At 47.7% G+C, this 24,171-nt stretch overlaps 1 protein-coding gene across 2 annotated transcripts in view; it reads left to right on the top strand.

Annotated features, from left to right (window-relative positions):
- The first annotated feature begins 15,534 nt into the window (after positions 1–15,534).
- ITFG2 (integrin alpha FG-GAP repeat containing 2) overlaps positions 15,535–24,171 on the top strand; it is a 595,129-nt gene continuing 586,492 nt past the window's right edge. For both annotated transcript variants that reach the window (XM_085652304.1, XM_085652305.1), the window contains exon 1: positions 15,535–15,740. In XM_085652304.1, coding sequence (XP_085508430.1) covers positions 15,645–15,740 — 96 coding nt within the window. In that variant the 5' untranslated portion in view covers positions 15,535–15,644. The remainder of the gene's footprint in view (positions 15,741–24,171) is intronic.

The following is a 24,171-nucleotide window of genomic DNA, read 5'->3' on the forward strand; positions in this document are numbered from 1 at the left end:
TGTCTGTTAGTCAAATATGACTGGACCCATCTCAGAGCCACCCCTACCACCCCCATTTCTTCCAACCTTTCCAGGAGGATCGCATGGTTAACCGTATCAAAAGCGGCAGACAGGTCCAGCAAGATTAAACTGGCCGATTGTCCCCTGTCTGCACGCATTCGTAGATCGTCCAGAGTGGTTATCAGAGCAGTTTCCGTCCCATGACCTGGGCGGAACCCAAATTGCTCATCTTCCAGCTTGCTATTTACCTCCAGGAATTGGGAAAACGACCTGCTCAGGCGCTCCACGATCTTCACTGGGTACAGGAGCAAAGATATGGGCCTGTAGCTTTTCAGACATTTAGTGTCTAAAGTTGTTTTTTTCAGGAGGGGAGTTATTATTGCCTGCTTCCAGCTAGATGGAACCAACCCACTACCAAAGGATTGATCACACAGCTTATGGAGCACCGGGAAGAATTCCGGTCCTAATTCCCTCCATATTTTGTGAGGGAGAAGGTCCAGAGGCGAGCCAGATGAAACTCCTGAGGCCACCCTGTTAAATTCCTCATCTGAGGGCAATTCAAAGTTGTCCAGGGTGGCTTCCTGCTTCAATGGCATCGTCCCCCTGTTTCTACTCCTGGTGGTCATTGGTATTTGTCTGTCATCCCACGTCAAAATACCGAATGAGTCCTTGACCCTAATCCCTTCAATAATCTTACTTATTTTCTCCAAAAAGAAGGATGACAAGTTGTCACATAGCTCCTGTGTGGGCACGATCTTGTTTTTGTACATTCAGGGCTGACCATATCTTTTACTATTTTAAAAATACTTTTAGTGCTATTGGCTGATTTCAAAATTACGTTAGCAAAGTACTCCGCTTTGGCCGTAACAATTGCTTTTTTGGAAATGACTATTTTCTCCTTCCAAATAGCTTTTTCCTCCTCTGCATATTTCTTCCTCCATTGTCTCTCTGCTTGTTTGCAGATCAGCTTATGGTTCCTTAAATTTTTATTGTACCATAAGGCGGACGGTTTTCCCAATAGCCAAATGTTTTTAAGAGGGGCAACCTTCTCTAACTTTCCATTTATACACCCACACAGGGCTGTATAGTTGTCGTTCACCTGTTTACTTGCGACGAAGACGTTCTCTAAGTGAAAGATGGGGGATATACTTGCTCTCCTCAAAAGTCCCTTCCAGTTCCTCCCCAGAAAACTTCTTTCTCCCTTAGGTGTAGGCTCGATCAACCTGGTGTGTGTCATTCTAAACTAAAATAGTGGTCCGACCATCCCACTGGTAGAACGCTATCCATTATAATTGAATCTTCCCCTGCAAAGACCAAATCCAGTATATTCCCTCCCTCATGGGTCAGTTCAGTGACCCATTGCAGCAGGTTCAAGTTTGCGCAGGACTGAAGAATATTATTAAACCCTCCATCCATTTTCCCATTTGTCCTGAGATTAAAATCTCCTAGGATCAGTAGTCTAGTGTGGGTGAGTGCCATATTATTAGATACCTCCACCAGACATTGTTGAAATTGTCCGCTGACTCCCCCTGGAGATCTATAACAGACCATGCCTGTCAAAATATGACCTGCAGGATCTTTACAAGAGGGTAAGAAATGAATATGGCATTCAGTGTATATGCCAATTGGTGTTAAGGTTTGAACTTGCACCCTCTCCCAACCAAAATGTATTTAGTACAGTTTGCAGCTGAATGGCTCATTGCTCTTCCAGACAGCTGAGCATCAACGCTGCCAGAACAGCCCTGCTACAATGAATTGGGATAGTTACTTCAAGAAGGGGGTGTGAATTTGCCTTTTCCCAGCCTACGAATTTGCCTGCAACATCTGTGAAGAATGTAGTTATCCATGGCAACTGGTCTTCATTACATGCTTCTCGGCACTAAAGTAGGGAGAGCTGGGAAGTGGGGTTTGGGTACCAAGGATAGCAGAGTTGTTGCCCAGTATACACGCTCATTCGGTGCACATTGATTCCTGTTGTCGGCGCATTCTCTTTCCTTACTTTCCATTTCCCATGTCTTTTCACTTCCTTTTTTAGGTTGAGCCTAGCAGTGCGCATGCGCTGCTCTGCGAGGCTTCTTGTGTCTACTCCATGTGGGTCTGACTCCTCCCACACATTGGATTGGCTTTTGCGTGTGTCTTTCAATAATGAAAGCACGCAAATGGCTAAAGGCGGGTGCATGTCCCACCTCTTTTGTAATGTTCACTCCCACGGCGTTTTGCCTGCGGGAGCGAGCAGCGGCGGACAGGGTGGCAGCTGCATTCCTCGTGGGTCAGGTTACTATCTACACACAACGCACCGTGCTTTCGCTTGCAATCTGGGGGCCGCACGCTTTTGCATATTTTTGTTGTTGAGAGGATTAACTATTTAATCCCCTGTGAACATACTCTTGAAGTCCTGGAATTATTATTATTTTGTTGAAGAACGGAGCGCGACCCTTATTAGTTGCCGGCTCGCACATCTTTTTCACTTTCCTTGGAAAGGCTCTTCTTTCAGTGGGGTTTAGCCTTTTCTCAGCAAGCCACACCTATCATCCGTCCTCCCTCGTTTCCCACACTGGCTGCTGCATGCGTCCGTCCTGCTACTGAGTGTGCACCGGGCTCCCTCAGAGACCGAAGACCCTCTTGCTGCTGCAGCCTGTCCTCCAAGACTCACATTATTAATTAGACCCATGGGGGACGCGCCCTCTCATGCTTGCCAGGGTCTCTCAGAATCAGATCGTTGCCCCCCAAATGGATCACCAAGATGTTGTGGAGGCCGCCCCGTTGAGCCAGTAGTTGTTCAAGTCTGTTAGTGATGCTGCTCCATCTCATTCCAGGGAAGCCCATCCAAACAAACTGCGTTTGTGTAAACCCCCGCATCCAATTCCTGCGTGTAGCCCACTGTGCCACCCTGGCAATGAATGAATGGCCGATCACCCACATTCGGGAACCTGGTGAATAAACGGACGCCATTTTTTACACACTTGTTTAATGTCCATTAAAACACACATTATCATCAAAGCAAATGCCCACAATGACCAGGGTTGCCTGGTCTGTGTGACATCCCCAGCACTCCACGTTGGGCCTGATGCCCATACGAAACAATTGTATAGGCGTTCTGTATTATTGATTTATAAATTTTAAATGGATTAGCCGGAGTTTGTAGTTTGGGGACAGCTGCTCAAGTTGTGCACAGCAAAATTGCCATTCCTCTTCCGTGATCTGTGGGTTCAACTCAGCGTTCGACTGCTCACTGTGTTTTGGTATGGCCAGTAGGCAATGTGTTTGCATGGACAAGTAGAGTCTGGTAATTAACTTATACGCTGAGGGAGTGGTGAGCATGTGCTCTAGGGCCTGTAGGCCTGGAGGGGAATCCGGAAATGTGCTATGTATCTGGCGGCAGACCGCCCGTCTACAGTGGTATAACAGTGTGTCAGAAAAATTGGGAGGTGGCGTGTCTGTCTGGGCTGGCGGCCCAATGAAACCTTCCTCCCTATATAAATCTGCGTAGCTGCTAATGCCAAGTCTACGAGCTCTCGCTATGGCATTTAGTACCATTCTAATACATATTTTGAACAGTAAATGTAAAAAGAAAACACTCTAAAATGTGGCCTATAGCTGCCTTAGTAATCCCTGACTGATGGTTAAAGTAAACAAAGACAGAAAGGCAATGCTAAAAACGAAAATATTGTTGAAAATTTGCCCTTTCTGCAGCGTCACTCTGTTTGTTTTGCCTTTTTGCTAAACCCTATTTTTACTGTCAACAAAACAATTTAACCCTGATAACCAGTAATGAAGAGCTTATGCTCTTCTTTTCAACATGTAAACATCGGTATGCTCCTGATTGGAATGCTTTACTTAAGTATAAGTCCCTAGTATATGGTTCTAAGGTGGACACAGGACTCTAAGATAAATGTCAAAGTGGACTGCAACAACCTTTGTGCCATCCATTACAGTGACAATGTAAACATGACTACAGGTCTTCCAACAGTAGCTTGGATGTGCAAATTTTAACTGCAAATTTGACATGTCAAAATAACCCCTTTTAAAAGGTCTAAACGTTCCTTTTAAATATTTATAAGTCACTCCTAAGGAGTTCTAGTGCCCCTAAAGGCAGGGTACATAGTATTTAAAAGTAGGAGATGTAAACGCTTAGGGGCCGATTCCGATCCGGGTCGGAAGGGCACCGAACGCGATCCGGCCAGAAAAACAACGAGCCGTACGCGTGTTTTCCGCCCGACTCGTACAGCTGTACGAGCGAGCAAGTACGATGTGAGCTACGTGAAATTCCCCGACCGAGTCGTTTCTGGGTCCAAACCGCTCCGTACGTCTCGGCCGTAAGCTAACTGTGGCGTGCAATGGATGCTATTTACGACGAGCCAGTACGATGCACGCGTCGGACAGCCGGTGCGAGCCGGAGTGTCCGGCTCGCAAAAAATCCGGGAACTTGCCTTTGGGGGTCCGCGTCAGACCCCCTGTCACCCGCAGCCCTACGACTCGGGCACAGGGGGAGACCCAAGGGTCTCCTTAACACAGGCATGTACGGTGCGGATGGCACCGACGTGTACCCACTGTAGGGGGCGCCCTTGTGCGATACGTACCCAATCTGAAAGAAACACGTTAGTTAGATTCCTCACCTTAGAATATCCCCAGGCGTCAGACTGGATCCGGAAGATTTTTCGTCAGCAATACCCCTTGCGCGTTGCTAGGCGTCGTCTGCGGCTCCGCGTCCGTCGTCGGCGTCGTGCGCCGGAATGACGTCGTCGGAGTACTTAGACGCCGCCCTCGCGCTCTGACGTCAGTTCTTCTTTTTTCCGCGCCAGTGAGCGCAGATCGGGGAGAGCTACCCCTTTAGTCATTTTTTGACTAACTTTTTCGATCCTTTTTGATCTTGTCTCGACTCCGGTGCCGGTAGGATGCCTGGTTTTAAAGCCTGTGCTGACTGTAGCCGCTTGATGTCGGTTACGGACCATCACCGCCGGTGCCTTTACTGCTTGGGCCTCGACCACGACGCGGAGTCGTGTTCGGACTGCAAGGCCCTGACCTCGAAGGCTAGACGAGAGCGGTCCCGTAAGCTTCTCGAGATTCGCCACTCGGCTCCGCGCCCCTCTCGATCCCGGTCCAGGAGGAGGTCCAAGGATCGGTCGCGGAGCCGCAGCCGACGTCATCATCGGTCGTCGGGATCCAAGTCTTCGGGTAAGTCGAAGCACTCCAAGAAGTCCAAGAGGCGACACCGCTCTTCGGACTCCCCTCGCCGGTCGCGCGACTCGGCCGAGGGTCAGGGTGGTTCCACCCCCGCGGCTCCGGCGGAGCCGCAGGCACCGCACAAGTCCCCATACCCACCGGTCCCTGGGACTGACGCGACGCCGGCGGAAGTCAGTGCCTTCCTCTCGGCCATGAGGAGCCTGCCTCCGCCGTCGACGCCCGCTGGCGCGCCTTCGGGCCCCGCGGACCCGACTGGGCTACCTTGCCTGCCGGCGGCTCCGGCCCCGGCGCCGTTGACTGCTCTGGCCTCGATGCCGCAAGCGCCCGAGGGACCCGTTCCCGAGTCCCCGCCGACGCCGGTCGACCTCGTCACGCCTCCTCCGCCAGCGTCGACACCGGTACCACCTCCGACGCCGGCTTCGCTCGACGTCGAGCCCCAGTTCAGCCCCGCTCCGGGCCCGGCGCCGATACGGCGTCGATGGACGCCGCGTTCGGCGCCGCTGGAGACACATTTTGTCTATCGCCCGGCTCCGATCCTTCCTCCTGTATACCAGGAATCGGATGATGGGGACAACTGGGAGGGATCCGAGGATCCTATGGCCGCTCAGGCTCAAATGTCACAGGACTGGGCAGATGAACTGGGGGAGGCCAGTGGCCTGGATACCTCTCCGGACACTGGATTCGTCTCTCCTCCGACTGTGGCTTCGGAGGAGGGTGCTGCTTTCTCTGTGGTGCTGCGCAAGGCGGCCGCAGCCCTTGGGCTCGAGCTGCCTGCCGTGGCTGTGAGGACTAACGTCCTCACTGAGGTGCTTCAGTCTGCAGCAAGCTCCACTGAGCCTCTGCTGCAATTCAATGAGGCCCTCATTGACGTTCTTCAGGGCACCTGGTCCAAGCCCTCCACAGTTCCTCCTGTGGACAGGAACGTCGCCAGGCGCCACCGCCCTGCTCCGGGCGACCCCAGTTTTCTGTCCCAACACCCTACCCCCGAGAGCCTGTTTTATCCAGGCCTCTACCTCCCAATCCTCCTTCCCGACCGCTCCGCCGGACCGGGATTCCAAGAGACTGGAACAGTTTGGCAAGAAGCTGTTCTCCTCCCTTAGTTTGGGCCTGCGGTCTTTGAACACCGCCTGTCTCTTGGACCGTTATTACCACTCTCTGTGGGATACGGTGGAGGACGTGCTGCCCCTGTGTCCGGAGGAGGTCCAGACACGACTTACCCAGGCTCTGGCCGATGGGAGGGATGCAGCGCGACATGCTATCCGATGTGGGCTTGACACTACGGACTCGCTGGGTAGGGCAATTTCTACCACAGTGGCGCTTAGACGTCACGCCTGGCTGCGGTCCACGTCCTTTTCGGGCGATGTCCAGAGCACTCTCATGGACATGCCCTTTGATGGCACTCGCCTTTTTGGCGAGAAAGCGGACAGTGCGCTGAATCGCTTTAAGGACTCCCGGGCTACGGCCAAGTCCTTGGGCCTCTCGGCCCCGCGGTCGCAAACTTCCGCCTTTCGTGGCCAAGGAAGGGGTGCCTCCTCACGTACGCCTAGCCACCAGCCGCAGAACCAACCTGTGCGCGGTCGCGGACGTGGTTTCCGCCGAGGCGGTTCTGGAGGACGACGCGGTCAGCCCACATCCACCCCGGCAGCATCCGCCTCAAAGCCTTCCTAGTCCGAGCTTTCAGGCCCATTCCACGCCAGTGGGCGGCAGAGTTCGCCATCACCTGCTCCACTGGCGGTCCATCACATCGGACAGGTGGGTGCTGCAAATCGTCCGAAGGGGCTACTCCCTCCCCTTCGAGACGACCCCTCCAGCCATGCCACCGCAGCACCACCGTATCTCGGGGGATCATTTGAATCTTCTCCACGAGGAAGTTTCGGCCCTCTTGGCCAAGGGGGCCGTCGAGCGCGTTCCGAGCCCAGAAGTAGGTCGTGGTTGTTATTCCCACTACTTTCTGGTTCCCAAGAAGGGCAAAGGGGGCCTACGCCCTATCTTGGACCTCCGGAACGTCAATGCCTTCCTCTGGAAGGAGAGGTTTAAGATGTTAACTTTGGCTCAGGTTCTAGCTGCCCTAGACCCTGGAGACTGGATGGTAGCGTTGGACTTGCAGGACGCATATTTCCACATCCCCGTCCTGCCGGCCCACCGGCGTTACCTGCGGTTCACGGTGGGTCAAGAGCACTTTCAGTTTACCGTGCTCCCCTTCGGCCTCACCAGTGCCCCTCGGGTGTTCACGAAAGTGATGGCGGTGGTCGCAGCTCATCTGCGCAGATCAGGGGTTCCAGTCTTCCCCTATCTCGACGACTGCTTGTTGAAGGCGGGCTTGCCCCAGGCAGTCGTCTCCCACCTCCAGACTACGGCGGATCTCCTGCATTTGCTGGGGTTTTCCATCAACGTGCCGAAGTCACACCTGAGTCCCTCTCAGAAGCTCCTCTTCATCGGAGCGGTTCTCGATTCGGCGCAGTTCCGGGTCTATCCACCGGAACAGCGGGTCCGGGATATTCAGGCCCTGATTCCCATCTTTCGGCCTCTATCCTGGGTTTCGGTCAGGCTAGTGTTGCGGCTTCTGGGGCTGATGGCCTCCTGCATCCTACTAGTGCATCACGCCAGACGGCGCATGCGGGCTCTGCAGTGGGACCTGAAGTTTCAGTGGGCCCAGCATCACGGCAACCTGTCCGACCATGTCTTGATCTCGGAGGGCACTGCACAGCAGTTGCAGTGGTGGCTCACGGACCGCGATTGGGTCATGGGCAGAAGCCTCTCCCTTCCCCAACCGGTGCATGTCGTAGTGACGGATGCGTCCCTCCTGGGATGGGGTGGCCATATGGGAGAGGCGGAGATCAGAGGCCTCTGGTCTCCGGCAGAGTCTCGTCTCCACATCAACCTGTTGGAGTTGAGAGCGATCCGGCTTGCACTGAAAGCCTTCCTTCCCTCTGTCAGGGGAAGTGTCGTGCAGGTGTTCACGGACAACACCACCGCCATGTGGTATTGCAACAAACAGGGCGGGGTGGGGTCGTGGACCCTTTGTCAGGAGGCTCTGCGCCTCTGGACGTGGCTGGAACACCAGGGCATCACCCTAGTGATTCAACATCTGGCGGGCTCTCTGAACGCCAGAGCAGACGAACTCAGCCGCCGGTGCATGATGGATCACGAATGGCGTCTGAACTCCGAAGTGGCGCAAGGTCTCTTTCAGCAGTGGGGAGAGCCTTGGTTAGATCTATTCGCCACCGAAGAGAACGCGCAATGTCAGCAGTTCTGCGCGTTGGAATTTCCAAGGCGGCACTCGCTCGGCGACGCTTTTCATCACGAGTGGAGTTGCGGTCTGTTGTACGCCTTTCCGCCTATACCACTTCTGCCCAGAGTGCTGAAGAAGATCAGGCACGACCGGGCCCAAGTCATCTTGGTGGCTCCGGATTGGGCACGAAGGTACTGGTATCCCGAGCTACTCAGTATGTTGACCGATCCTCCGATACGTCTGCCCCTTCGGGAGGATCTTCTGTCGCAGCAGCAGGGGATGGTCCTCCACCCGAACCTGTCCAGCCTCCACCTCCATGCGTGGAGATTGAGCGGCGGCAGTTGATGCCATTTGACTTGCCTCCTGAAGTCTGTGATATCATTCTGGCAGCCAGGCGTCCCTCCACAAAGATGGTATACGCCTGCCGGTGGAACAAATTTGTGGCATGGTGCACAGCAAAGGCTGTGGATCCCCTTTCCGCCCCTCTTTCTGAGGTTCTACTGTTTCTTCTTTCTTTGGCCCGGCAGGGCTCTGCCCTGGGCACCCTGAAAGGTTATCTTGCTGCCATCTCTGCCTTCTTGCGGCTTCCTGATCAGCCTTCTCTTTTCAAGTCCCCTGTAGTTACACGCTTTCTAAAGGGCATTACTCACACGTTCCCTCCTGTCCCTTTTGTAATGCCTCAGTGGGACTTGAATCTTGTTCTCACATTTCTAATGTGCGCTCCCTTTGAGCCTCTTCATAATTGTCCTCTTCGTCTGCTGACGCTTAAGACTGCTTTTCTGGTAGCCATCACCTCGGCTAGACGGGTGAGTGAGCTCCAGGCTTTATCTTCAAAGCCTCCTTTTCTCTCTGTTCATCCGGACAAGGTTGTCCTTCGGCCTCGTCCCTCCTTTCTTCCGAAAGTGGTGACTCCATTTCATCTTGGGCAGTCTGTCACCTTGCCCACCTTCTTTCCGCCTCCGCATCCTTCCAAAGAGGAAGAGAGGCTCCACCGTCTGGACCCAAAACGTGCGCTCTCCTTTTATTTGGACCGCACAAAGCAGTTCCGGGTGGACGACCAACTTTTCGTTGGATACGTGGGTGCTAAGAAGGGGAAAGCTGTGCACAAACGGACCATCTCTCGGTGGGTCGTTTTGTGCATCAAAATTTGTTATTCCTTGGCAAAAAAGGACCCTCCTGTTGGGCTGCGCACCCATTCCACTCGGGCCACAGCGGCTACTACTGCTTTGGGACGGGGTGTCCCTTTGCAGGACATCTGTCAGGCGGCGACGTGGGCTTCGCTACACACGTTTGCCAGGCATTATTGCCTTGACAGCCAAGTCCGGAGGGATGGCTTCTTTGGCCGTTCTGTCCTCCAGGACTTTCTGGTGTGATCTTGGTTCGCAGACCCACCACCGGGGATGGTATTGCTTGGGTATCTATTCTAAGGTGAGGAATCTAACTAACGTGTTTCTTTCAGATGAACAAGTTACTTACCTTTGGTAACGATGTATCTGTAAGAAACATTAGTTAGTTAGATTCCTCACCGACCCACCCATCCTCCCCGTTCTGCGAACTGACATCTAGGGTTAAGGTTATCCTTTTCAGGCCCCTAGATTTTATTTTTGGCACCAGTGTCGGTCTTTGCATGGCTCTGCGTTCCTGGCGCGGAAAGCTATGTACAAGAACTGACGTCAGCGCGCGAGGGCGGCGTCTAAGTACTCCGACGACGTCATACCGGCGCACGACGCCGCCGACGGACGCGGAGCCGCAGACGACGCCTAGCGACGCGCAAGGGGTATTGCTGACGAAAAATCTTCCGGATCCAGTCTGACGCCTGGGGATATTCTAAGGTGAGGAATCTAACTAACTAATGTTTCTTACAGATACATCGTTACCGAAGGTAAGTAACTTGTTCTTTAGTCAATGGGAGCCCATATACGTGTGGTACGACCGGCTCCCATTGACTTCTATGGGAGTCCGACCGAACTGAGTCCAGCAGCATACGGCCACATCGTACTCGCTCGGTCGGACTGCAGGACTCCGGCTCGGTCGGAAAACACTCCGGATCCGGCACGGTCAGAGAGCTTTCCGACCTGGATCGGAATCGGCCCAATAATGTTAAACATGTTCTTACAGTGAAAATGCCTTCAAAGCTATTTTCACTGTAGCAAGTTTGGCTATTCCATAGTAGAGCACTTGGATGCAATATTAAATACTAATCCAGTATCTTGCGAATGGGACTGGTTAGAAAAATAACAAACAATAATTTTAATAGATGTTAAAAATCCAATTCAATTGTGAAGTTCGAGTTGCTCTAAATTACAACAAAGTAAATTTAAAAAGCCTTTGCCCTTCTGAAAGCCCCTGGAAGCTAAATCTTCATTTTGGTTCTCCCACTTTGGCCAATCAGTTATTAGAATTTGAATAGGCGCGAATGAGGTATGAACTTACTCCCAGGAGCAAGACACCAGGCTGGCATGAATGGGCAGAGATGACCTCTCTGAACCTGACAAACTATGCAAGCATAGTTGTGTGACCTCGCTGTGTAATACACTTACCAACCCCTTTAGGACCCTTTGGTTTTATTTGTGAAACCTTCAGCTCAACCCAGTTTAGTTATGGCTCTGAGCAGCAAGGCTTACACAAAGGAACAAAAAATTGACAAGACACCTAAGAAATCAGACTGTATTTGTATGTATTTTAGACACCACAACAAAACTATCTGGAGACACAGAATTCACAAGATATAGAAAAACAAAGCATTTCACTCAACTGCGAACAAGCAATGGCAATTTCAACGAATTTGACTTTTAGAAATGTTTTCACTAAAAGGTTTGGGCTAGATGCAATGAGGTTACTTGAAGTCACTTTAAGTGACCAACTCCAGTGGGGAGCCAGTCAGGGGGACCCGCAAGGTCCTCAGACACAGTTACCTCAGCAGGCGAAGGAGTGTTCAGTCAGTTCCAGGCACTTTTATCCTTTGCAGGGTTTTCCTATGGAAGTGGTCCTCATGTAAGGGATGAAGGATGCTCAAAGGATACTGTTGAAGTGATGCGGTCGATGAGGGTCTTCCAACAACTACTCCTCGGTCCGCGAAAGGGGTGGTGATCCTAGTCACCGGGTCGATGGCCCTTGAAGTCCTCTCGGTGCTGGTTGATGTCCAGTCACCACTGGACTACCAGTTGCCCAGTATTGTGGTCTCATGCCAATCCTTTCTAGGTTGATAACTCTTTCTCTGGAGGCTCTAGCTGCACTCTGATGACACTTCATGGTTCAGCTCACTTGGGTGCAACTTTATATCGGGTCCTGGTCCCAGGTGCTGCACAGTGGTGGTTGGCGGCAAGTCGAAAACTTTGGGCTACCAACTTGCCCCAGCAGGCTTTTTCAGCTGTTGTGTCCCTGTGTTGTGAACAGGAGGCCAGCCAGCTGGCCCTTGCGGTCTCTTGGTGTTGGCTAGGCTCTGGAGAGGACTTATCCTTGAGCAGGACATGGCAGACACAGTCCCTCTCCTTTGCTAGCCACCAACTGCAGTCCACGACAGTGTAGCGTCTCCTTGCCAGTTCTTCTTCGATCCTTCTTCCAGTTCAGTCGAGATCTGAGTTCTGGGTGCCAGGGATGCCCTACTTATACTCAGAAAATCCAGGAAATGTCCAGGATGTGGTCAGTAGTCAATAGGCTACCAGGTTCCCTCCCACCTGATGACCACTTCCTGTGAAGTGTGGCATCTTGGCATCCCAGGATGCACCATCCTGCTCATTTCATGTCAGGATCCCTCTCCTGGTGTGTGGAGCTCCCTAACCTATCCAGAAGTCTGGCTATCAAGGCCTCTGGAAATCCCGTTAGGAAACTGGTTTCCTCTCTCATGTCCCAAGCCTTTCTGCCTGAACAGTGGAGAAGCCCATCCCCCAAGTGTTACCCATTTGTCCTTCAAAGATCGCTTCTCCTTTGATGCACGCCTTTTGGGCCAACACCTGTGTGGCTTCTTGCAAGAGGGAGGTGACACCTCCTTCCAGAGCAGGCCGCTATTGTACCCTTTTCTGGGAGTCATTAGCTGTCTCCACAGGATGGCAGAAAGATATTGCGGTGACAGGACCCTGTGTGCAAACAGTATTGGTATAGGGGACTAAAGGCAACAAAGTGGTAGCTTTGCTAATGTTGCAGACTGTAATTTGTTACATTAATTTTGACCTTTGAATCAAGTGACTTAATGTAACAAGTTGTTTGACACCTTGGATGACTCACTTTGATTGCATGGTTCCAAAGTTAGCACAGCTGAGAGATCAGCATGTAACTCTGTACTCACTAATTGGGCAACCAAGCTTTTGAACAGTACAAACGTCAGTTTTGCGTTTTTACTATCAGAACATGTAAAATTACATAAGATATATTGCACCCTGACTTAGGACTCGATAGGCCTGCTATAGGGGTGACTTACACATATACCAGGGAGAAGTTTGGCTTTGCCATTACTTTAAATGTCAAATTTGAGTTAGCAGTTTAAACTGTTCTGCCTGCAAATCGTGGGCTGTGAGTCTCATTTTATTCATGTCACATCAAGGGTGGCAGAACCAGTGCTTCAGTCTCTGGGAGGACCCTCGGACTTACATGCGCGAAGTACTATTTACTAGGGACGTACAGGTAAGTTAGGATAGCCAATTTGGTAAGAGCCAAGTGGACATACCAGTTTAAGGTCTGGTTTTCAGGTCTAAGTGCACTTTCAGCATCAGTCCAAAAACTTGGGGGTGACCATTCAAAGAGAGACCTTTCCTTACACTTAGCCATTTATATTGGGGGGTGCGAGTCTGAGATTTCCCAACAAGCATCAAGGTGTACCCAACGAAAAAGGATAGGGCAGGTTGGGGCTACTTGCCGATGGTAGTGGACAGGGCTACATGCATTAGTTTTCAGTGTTTTGGAAAAGTAAGGCCAGTCCGTTTAGGGTCTCAGTGAGATAATCTAGACTATGTTGTTCACTATAGTCTAGTTCATACTCACAGCAATGTAGGGCAGAAAGGTCCAGGAGAGCAAGCTAGCAAAGCCCATATCTAACAACAGAAGCCCAGGCTTAGGATGAGCAGTGAGAGCAGGCCTTTTAATAGCCCGACCCAGCAGCCGACCATGCTTGGAAGAAGAAAGAAATCGGGGAGGGCAGACTAGGTGAAAGTTTTAAAACAGTAGAAAATGCTGCAGAATACCTAGCGTATGTAATGACAGAGAGCACCTAAAACTCCATGAAAGTAATGTTTTAAAGTACCTGGACCAGGAAAACCCTTGAACACTGAGATGATCTATACATCTATACATCAGGGGACCAGTGATCCCTAATTCTTACTCCCTTTTAATTGAAAATATAGAAATGGTATCACAGTTTTAAAGCTATGAAGGTAACATGCTGAAGGAAACTGCAATATATTTTGTTTTGCTGAGTGTACAGTTGTCCGTTGCTCAGCTTTAAGTTAAGTTTTTAGCTACTTTTCCTATTTGGCTTTGATGCCATTCTTGGCGTAGAAGGTTTAAACTAAACGTTTTCAGAATGGCAATGATTATTAATGGTAGGGTATTATTTGTCAGTGTAACTTGAAAGGACACACCGAGGAAGCAAACACTTAGACAGCTGTATGACAGCTGCATTGTGCATATGAAGGTGACATGATTTGTGTCAGTTGTGTACTATGATGTGTAAGAGAAGCTTTAGATGGATGCACCACTGATCTAGCAAACACGGAACAAGCTTGATAACTTTTAGCGGATTGCCTCTGGTGTTATCTCCTCAACGACTGGCATTTGACAGGATCCCATGATGTGATCACTTAAAGGGGGATAACAATATAAATGGTAGCTGGAACCAGGAAGGGGACGGGAGACACTAGCCCAAGTCAACATCCCTAATACTACCTCCTGCACAGCAGATCGTAAGGGATCTTCAAGTAAACGCAAAAGAAAGAGATCAAGTGGGGCAAAGGTTACACAAGGATAGCTGTAACAAAAAGCATTTACCCACTAAGCTACCTCCCTTAGACCACAAATGTGAGGGCTAACATTATATGTAATGCTCTGAGGTGCAGATACATAATCCATCCAAACTATTTTAAGAAGACTGAAGCTATGACCATTGGTTTTGACTTCGAAGACTTGTCTAGTATTTTTCTCTAAGAAAGGTAGATGGAACCAGGCTGAGGCAGTGTGCTGTAAGGTGAATTCCTCTCTTCTTTCTTTGCATCAGTATTCTCTCATCTGTTCAGCCTGATTGACTGGAAGAATGTTGTGTGATGTCATGGAATGTTGGTGTGAGTGTCAGTTGAGGATGAGAGGCTGAGCAGAGGGAGACTGCTCCTGGTGGGGCTGCACTACTATCCTATTTCCATCTTATTTACCACCCTACTATCATCCTGCTACATCTATTACTGACATTTAATAAAGGAACTACTTGGAATCTACAACTTGTCTGCATATGGATTTTCATACTACAACACAGTGCAAGCTTCCACTCTGGAGATTGTATAAAGCACTAGCAATGCTTTCTGGCTGAGTTTGAACTATATAAAACAACTATATCCCTGATGAAGAGGTCACAGCGTTCGTTATTCACTATGGTAGGAAAACTGAAGATTTCTCCTTCGAAACATTTTCTTCTACTGGCGCCTGGGAGTTTTAATTTTAATGAAAGTAACTAGGCAAATAATAAGAAAGCGTTGTACTGGTTGCAGTTAGCTGAATTTCCAGCGGATCAACATATCATGTCTCTGTCGGCTGCAGCTTTTACTTTGCTTTTGCTATTTCTTACAGGTCTCGATTAACAATACATTACACTAAAGTACTGGCATTGTTTCTTCTAAAGCAATAGAAAATTATCCCAATTCAATATGGCCACTATTACAAGGTGTGCCTGAGCTGATCGAGCTTCTTACGCCAAAATGTCTCTTTTCGAAATTGTGTCTCTACTTTAGTGATGGCTAGCAACCCGCGTCCATAAGGCATCAATGTTGAGCCAATCATCTTGTAATATGGAGCTCTTCTGCTTCAGCACGTTTGAATCTTAACACGGATTGTGTATTATGTGCTGATCCAACTGGTCCTCTTTCTATGACAACGAATGGTAACGCTCGTATTTTTGCCTGTCGTCAGAACGTCTCTGAACTGCTGTCAAAGACGTAGAGAGGGGACTACCACTCCAGAGCAACACATCCTTGCTCATCACCTCAGGAAAGGAAATATTTATGTGGCAAATCTCATACTTGTTCGTCCAATGCGGTCTCTCAGCTATGTCCAGAGAGCGGTATTGGAGTTTAGCGGCAGTCTCTTTCCGCACGCCATCTGCTTGGGGGATGCGGACAATGATAAGGTGAGTGCTTGAAGCTGGCAACTTTCTTTTTCCTTCAAGTAATATTTCCATAGTTTGAGTGTTCTTCAGTGTGACATTTCGATAATGTGTGGCATTTAGAGTGACGCTTGGTGACATGTCACCGGGTCACCAGTTTTCCAATCCTGGGCATTGTTTTTTCCAGCAATATTAGGTGTGTTAGTAGTGCAATTGGCTGAGTGCAGTCAAACTCGTCATCTCCTACCAAGAATGCACCTGTTTGTTAAATTAAATCCCAGACAAAGCTGGAATTGGAGAAAAAAAAAACTCCGGCAACCCATAACCTGGGGGTCATGGTGTGGCAGAGGAAAGGGTTTTTTTAAAAAAAAAATAGGCTGCAAAGAAATTGGCTACAATGACAAAGGAAACAGCACATCTGATTCAACTTACTTAAATGGTCACAAACAGACTACATTTAAAGTATCTTGCAGGGTCGAGACACTTGCTGCAGAGATATTTGTGTGCCCAGCAGTTTTGAGGCAATTATAATGGCATTATGATAACTCTGGTCTGGTGGTTAATGAAGTTCTGGGAGAGTTCTGTGTTTTATCCAATTAGTTTTGACTTAGAGGGTTAATGTGCCTGCTGCAAAGCACATATTGCAACATGGAGTTCACAGATTTGTATTTTATGTAGATAGGCAAGAGGTTTGACACTGCGATAATTTTGTTACTTCAGGCTCATAAGTTGCAATCCTACTATAGCACAGTGATTTATTTACTAACCCAAGGAGTTGCATACAAGCAGTGCGTCATTGGTTTAGATCCGTATTTTTTTTTTTCTTAATATGTTGTTGTTCTGAAATTGTAAAGAAATGTTCTCTGGGACTTCGAAATTGAAAAAGACTTTATTCGGTATGTTAAAATGAACAATCATAAAGGCAATCACAGTAAAACGATCACACATGACTACAATTGATAAATAAAAACGGCAGCAATGACCATTCATATGATCAAAGACATCAATACCAGAGATACATACTTAAAATTACTAAAAGGCTGCCAACCAGTCTCCGTAGGGTTCATTACAGCAACCAAAAAAACGATACTTTTATGTGTGTTAATTGCTTTCGATATAAAAAAAAAAGTGCAACATTAAAGCATACCCTGGAGTTTTTCAGTTCAAGCAAATATTTTAAGGAAACAATATGCAATGTAATATCTTGTGTAAGCAAAAGTGATTTTTTAAATAGTAACACCTAAAATGTGAATAAAAGACACAGAACAGCATAAAGTGAATGGGGCTTTGTTTGCTCTGGCCATCACAAGGATATGGAATCGTATCAGGTGGGCAAGTTTTGATATATGGAAAGGCAACTAAATGGTGGGCAATCCCTAATCTAAATCTCATTAATTAAAAACCATGAATACATTTGAAACGTAAATAACTTTGATAGCCCTCCTTCAATGCAAGTCAGAAATTAAGTGCAACAGTTGGTTTCCATCCCTCACTTCTCATCCTGACTTCCCCCTTGTAACACACACAATTATCTTTAATAGACCATTTAGATAGTGTTGATATCGATCGGGGATTAGGCAGGATTGGCATCTTGAACAACTCAATATAGATGGAATTAATGTAATTCAGCCAGGAGATGCACAGTGGTTTCTCCAGGGACAAATAATCTTCTATAATTGACTTAGTAAAACAAGTTTAATCTTTGGTCCATATAGCATGACAGAGCAACAAAGGGCGGAGTGTGGTTATATCAGCTAGGTACTGCAGCCCAACTGTTGCAGGGATTCTGCTTATGCACAGAACTATGTGCAGGAAACCAGGACCTCAGTGAATTTTGGTGTACCAAAAACTCACCTCAGAACCCAGAACCCCTTATCCGGCCAGCATCAGTGTCCCATTCGTTATCCGAGTATTATCTCGGCGGTCCCAATGTATAGACAACCCAGAACAAGCAAATTAGTGCATATCTCAGGAATGGTGGGGATCAGAAATACCTGTTCTCATATCAGTCCACAACAGAATAAACAGAGACACGGTAAAAGTTTAAAGAGTTTATTTTATAAACCTCGTGTCCTAAGATGCAGTACTTTGGCTAACCTAAGCAGACAAATGATTAATAACAAAACCATCAGCATAGTTACAATACCATAGAAAATGAAAGGAGTAATCATACTAAAATGACAGTGGACCTAGCCCACCTTCCTTTCGCTAGCAAACTAATAGTATTATTATTAGACTAGTAGGTCTCTAGGCTTGAATGGGGAACCCCATACCGTAAATATCAGCTCAAGGCGATCACATCACAGGATCAGCTAGGCTCTGCTCCTGGGAAAGCTCTTCTTCCGAATGTGTGTAAAAACATGCAACTGCAATATTAAAAGCACCCGACTTTCAGGTATTCGCAGCTGCGTATGTGTTATGGCTAAATAGTGGGCCGATCAACCTGAACCCAACAACATGCACTGTCTAGCGACCCAGACTGTTTCTTTACACGGTGTACAGACCAAGGTCGCTGCTCACTGTTTGGGATGTGAACAACAGACAGTTTTCATGTGAAGCAAAGTCGAGTAAGCATTTCTCAATTAATAACATGTGACTACAGTGTCGTGTGCAAAAGCGGCAAGATGGCTTTCTAACATCTAACGCGGTTGTGGTAACTTAGCATTGTACATATATAGATAACGATCTTCACTACACCCCCCCTTGATCGGACCACTAACCACTAGGGGCGCACTTGCAAGAACGCAGAGTTCAAGTTTGGTAGAACGGAACCAAGGGCATGAACTGTAAGTCCATATAAGGTAAGTGAAAAAGTTCGAAGAAAAAATTAAAGATTTTTTTTTTTTTTTAAAGTAAGGAAAAAAACCATTTAAGGTGTTAAAAAAAACATCATTGAAGGACATATGACGAAATGATGGGGCAAAATAGTCGATCCATCAATGTATAAGCACAATAAGTTGCAACAGCTTCCAAGAGAAAATCATTGGAACGTTCCGCAAAATTATCTGCCATCCAGTTCAGCACGGGGAAGGAACATACATGCTCCTCACCCACCGGAGCCTCCAGCACCATTTGAGGACAACTGGCGTGCTCTTCAGGATAACTTCTCTCTAAGAATTCAATCGCAGCCGTTCCGATGTCCCAATTCCCAAGGACTCCATGTGCTGCTCCACAGGCCATAATCCCGACTCCATAACAGTCCAACTCATGAGCCACTAAGGGGTTCATTAGCCGATCATAATCCGGGGCAGGAGACACCGAGTTCGACAGACACAAATCCAGAGCCCATTGGAATGGACAATCTAGGCAATGAAAGACGGGCTGTACACAAGTAAAGTAGGGAAAACGGAAGGACAATCCATAGGCTATGCTTAGAGTTGCCAGTGGTAAAGTGCCATAGTAATCAAGCATCCGGTTACGAAGATGGTGCAGCCGGGACATGTTGTCATGTGACGCAAGTTGTGCATCCATAACGCAGGGCGCAGATCAACAATAGTATTCCAGCTATGAGGGCGAGAAGTAAAGGGAGGCCTCCGAAGACGCTGGAAAAAATAGAATGAAAAAATGCCGGGATCACACCAAAAATAGTTTGAAAAGAGGTCACGAGGCCGGAGACCACAATTTTAAAAAAATGAGCTATGCCACTTGTTGACGAGGCATTAAAGATAGTCTGAATCAGGGTCCCAAAATGAAGTGGGAGATCAGTATTCAAAAGCGCTTGCACCTCAGTGCGGGTGTTTGCTACGTGATGGACAAATGTTTCCCGGGATGAAGTCAACGTGACTTCTTTTTGAGACAATAGAGCCCTTATTCTGCTCATCTTGTTGAACTCTGCTTTCAAGGTTGGCATGGAAGGCCAGATGGATACATCGAGCCGACCATGCGGGGGTGGGAAAAGGACGTTATTACAGCAAACTACTCTCTGTGACACAGTCACTATGTAGGGAATTCCCACTAACATCCCGCAGCAAGCTTCATTATTTAATAGCAAATAACTACTGTTAGCAAGCAGCGTAAAAGACGGTGTTAAAACTGGCACAGGAATCCCTTTCAGGACGCAAGCTAAATTAGGGGCGTGCACATTACATGCACCATGCAATTGAATGTGCCTACACACAACAGAGTGATCCGGAGTGGAAGTGCACTCTTCACCTTTCAAGTATACCTCCTTTCCGTCTCTCACACATCTGTACGTGAATGGGAGTGACCAAACTTCGTGCAGGAAGGCAGTACCAAGTTGTTCATATCTGCCAAGGGCATAATGTTTCATGCACGAACTGAACTTAAACAGAGAGAACGGTAATGTGATCAACCCATGTATAAGCCACACAGCAGAATTTAGTTCAGCAACCGAGAAAGGTAAAGGTTCTAATTTCTCAATGTGCCATAATGAGTATGTAGCATCTTTCATGGACATGAACTGTTGTTTTGCAGTTAAATTAAAAGGAAGGAACAAAGATGAAGTGTTAATGTAATCCCAAGGGACTTTGCCTGCCTTTAACGTTTGCAACGTCCATGCAAACTGCATAACAGAACGCAATTGATTTTGACCATGATACAATACAGACAAATCATCCTGCACAATGTCTACCACAGATGATACAATATTATCTAAGGTATAAATTCTGGAAGACAGGGTGTTAATGCTATTATCTATTAATGCCAACACTTTCTCCATATTGGCCTGGTCAATAGCTCATAATCGGGAAGCAGCCTCAATTTGCGATAACTTCCAAACCTCGTTGTAAATAGCATACACCCATCTCTTGGACCTGCCAATTGCAGGACCCTTAACAAAATCATTCAAATCTATTTTGTCGTTTAATTTGGATAAATGAAGTTTAACAGATGCTAAAGTAGAATGTTGCAGCCAAGATTGGCATAACTTCCCTACTGAGTAGGTAGTCACAGTGTGAGAAGATTCAAAACGGGGGTCCACACGAACTTGTGTATACCCCTGCCTTAAATCAAGAAACCGATGTTGACAGGAATCTGCACTTGTCTGCCACACCAACCACCCTTCTGGGTCTAATTCAGAAATATTGAAGGATGTGTTGGAAACGTATGTCTGCAACGTAGCAAGGGACAGATCTGTATGATTAACCCAATCAGGATAAGCACACAGATCCGGAATCGAGGGAGAATTTAATTTTTTAGTAGTAGCCAATCCAAAACAGGTGGTCTGAAAAACTGACGAATTTAAAAATAACATGTGATTCGGGATAAGACAGGCACGATGCAAAGCTTCTGTTCCCTGTACCTGCCACGGTTTAGAATCCCAAACCCATTTAAGATCGATAGTAGCTTTCCACAGATCATATCCTCCAATTGCCAACTCATCAATAAAGGACTTGGAATATAATAATTTGGTGTGTGTCAGTCTAACCTTAGAAGCAGACTCAGGCGCAACCTTAAAATAAAAAGAGGCCGGATTTGATACACTGAAATCAGAAAAATAAGTGAATTTGTCCACTAATGTGGCGGAGCTGCCCAGCCTAGGGGCTGGACAGTGTTCCCATTGTGTATAATTTACAAAATTTCTAAACGTATTTGCTCGATGTAAGAAATGCGTGCCATAACGTTGATAACAAAATTGTTTATCATAATTAGCAGTGTCTAAATACAAATCTTCAGCATCAAATGTAGCATAATATTTCAAATCAGAAAACAGTGCTTCTATGGCTTGAACATACCAGTCATCTGAGTGGATGTTCTGCTTAACGACATCACCCATAGAAACACGAAATACATTTGGCACATTAATTACTTCAGTGGGGCCATGAATTTGAAATTTTACAGCATCCCAAGCGATCCCATCATGTACAGGCCAGGCGGTAATGTTCACAAAAGTCTGGTCCCTTTTCATGATATGTGAGGGGGAGTGGGGGGCCAAAGTTCCATCAGTTAATCGAATTGCAGATCTTTCTTTCAGGTAGTGTCCATTGATAAGTCTAAAAAACACTACCACAAAGCCGATGGACATAAACAAAAAAATACATATGAGCACTAGCCAAATGTAAGTCCGAGGGGGAATAAAAAAATGTCTCTTGAACCAGGCCACAAAAATCAAAACCTTGGACGGGGCAATGGAAGTCATTGAATTTGAGTCAAAAGAGTCTCGTGAGTGGGCAACTGTGGTGGATTGTAAAACAGGCAATGTAACATCTGCAGGATAAGCATACTCCTTATCTTCAGGTAGACCACCAGCTGTCGGTGGCAACAAAGAACCAGTAACTGTATGCATCTCGACGGCAACATCAGGCACGGTGTTAGAAGCTCGGGCCACAACAGAATTTCTCAGCATCGAAGGGCAAGAAACCACCGGTGTCATACTAAGAAGAATCGGCCACTCACTGTAGCTTGACATTGTTAATAGAGATGTAACTGTTATCCTTGCGACCAGGAAGTGGAGGTAAAATGACTGTACGTGTACCCTGTACTCCAAGCACTGGAACTGGTGCACGATAAGAGGGGCCAAACTCCTTCTCGTTCTCCACCTTCTCACGAACCAGATCACCAACTCGAGGTAGCCAGCCGACTACCGGAACCTGAAGCGCAGCATCAAATGAGTAGGGTATGTGTTCCTTCGCTAGACTGTCTCTGGCTTCTTGAAGATTCTGCAATACAGCACAGTGATCATCTACGTCAAAGGGTGCGGCTGACGCCGCCATGTCTAGACCATCAAGGTCCGGGACAAACATTCTTATGCCAAAGAGCATCATGTATGGGGTCCGCCCACCCAGAGACCTTCTAGGGAGATTATTTAGTGCACGTTGCACGTCATACAAGTGGGCTAGCCAGTTCCGGCCAGTACCCAAAACCCTGGCTGTCAAGGATTGCTTTAAGTCACGGTTCATCCGCTCCACTACACTATTACCCTAAGGCTGGTATGGAGACGAAAATTTGACTTGGACCCCCAAATTTCTCATGGCTTCTTTGTACGCCTTAGAGGGGAACGCAGGGCCCTGATCAGAATGAAAGGTACCACACGCAAAACTTCGAACAAAGACATGCAAATCCTTTATGACAGTGCGGGAATCAGCACTCCTTTGTGGCCACACCCACAGAAAACATGTGCACGAATCTACTGCAACCAAGATGTATTTGTACGCAGTATCAGAGGTAAATGGACCGCAATGATCTAAATAAACACAACCCATTGGTTTATTAGATATATACAACTGAGTTTGTGGTGGGCGCGCCGCAGTTGAAGGTTTAATCTGCTGGCAAATGTCACAATTAAGAACATAAGCTCTGGCTTGTTTATACAAACCGCACCACCAGTAACGTTGTTGTAACAGAGATACAGTAGCTGCAACGCCGGCATGTGCGGACGCCATGCCCTCGTGAGCTGCTAATATCAAAGATGGTCTGCAGTCCGCGTTGGGAATCAATCTGTCACCAACGTCATTAATCCTCACTAATGGGACGTTATCAGGACTTAAGCGATAATGGTAACGAGAAGGGAAACCTCTAGGAAATTTCGTTCCCTGCTGCAATAGCTGCCAAGATGTCATCATCGATCTTACTTTTGGATCTTGTAACTGCTGCTACTAAATATGTCGCCACTGCTGTTTTTGCTGCCTCGTCAGCAAGGCTGTTGCCGACAGCATGGACACCAACTCGTTGGTGACCAAGAGTATGAATAACATTCACGAGAGGCAGACGTTCTTTAAGATCTGCCACTCTAACCCAAAGCAATTTATGCTTAATCGTGCTACCTTTGGAATCATGGTAGTCATTCTGAGACCAAAAATGGAGATTGTCGTTGTAAGATTGAACACAATAAAAGGAGTCACTTACTATAAGAGTAGTGACCCGTGGATCAGCAAACTCCAGTGCAAGCACCAGAGCGCGAAGCTCCGCTAACTGTGCGTTACAATCACCCAATGACTGCGTGTGCACGACATCGGATTGGAATTCACCATTTACGAAAGTACCAACAACAATTGCGCAAGCTGCTGAATAGGCGTGCTTTGATCCAATAGCAGGTTGCGCCGAACCGTCAGTGTAAATGACACAATGGTAATCCTCGAGCGGGTGCAAGGACAGAGGAGCTGGATGAACGAATTCATACTGCAAAAACTCCTGAGTCTGAAGTGCCGCGTCAAAGATATACGTGACGTCTGGCGATGTCAAGGATGTAGCCCATTGTATCCACCGTGGATGCAAAGCCTTAGAATTTGGTACACTAGCTTTTGTCACCGCCTCAAGGGCAGGATATGGTGTTACCACCAACATGCATTTACCTTGCGACAGCGCTCGTTCTTTCAGAATCGCCATCTGCACCGCCGTCAGAACTTTCTCGACCGCGGAAAATCGCAGTTCAGCCGAAGTGTACAAGTGAGATTTGTAGGCAATGGGGACGGTGTCGCCCTCATTGAACGTTAAGTATGTGAAACCAACTGCGCCCGGTACAATTCTTATTACCAGGTTAGTATGGTTATCACGCTTC

This window comes from Triturus cristatus, chromosome 4_1 (genome assembly GCF_964204655.1).
Source record: "Triturus cristatus chromosome 4_1, aTriCri1.1, whole genome shotgun sequence".
Classification (NCBI taxonomy): Eukaryota; Metazoa; Chordata; class Amphibia; order Caudata; family Salamandridae; genus Triturus; species Triturus cristatus.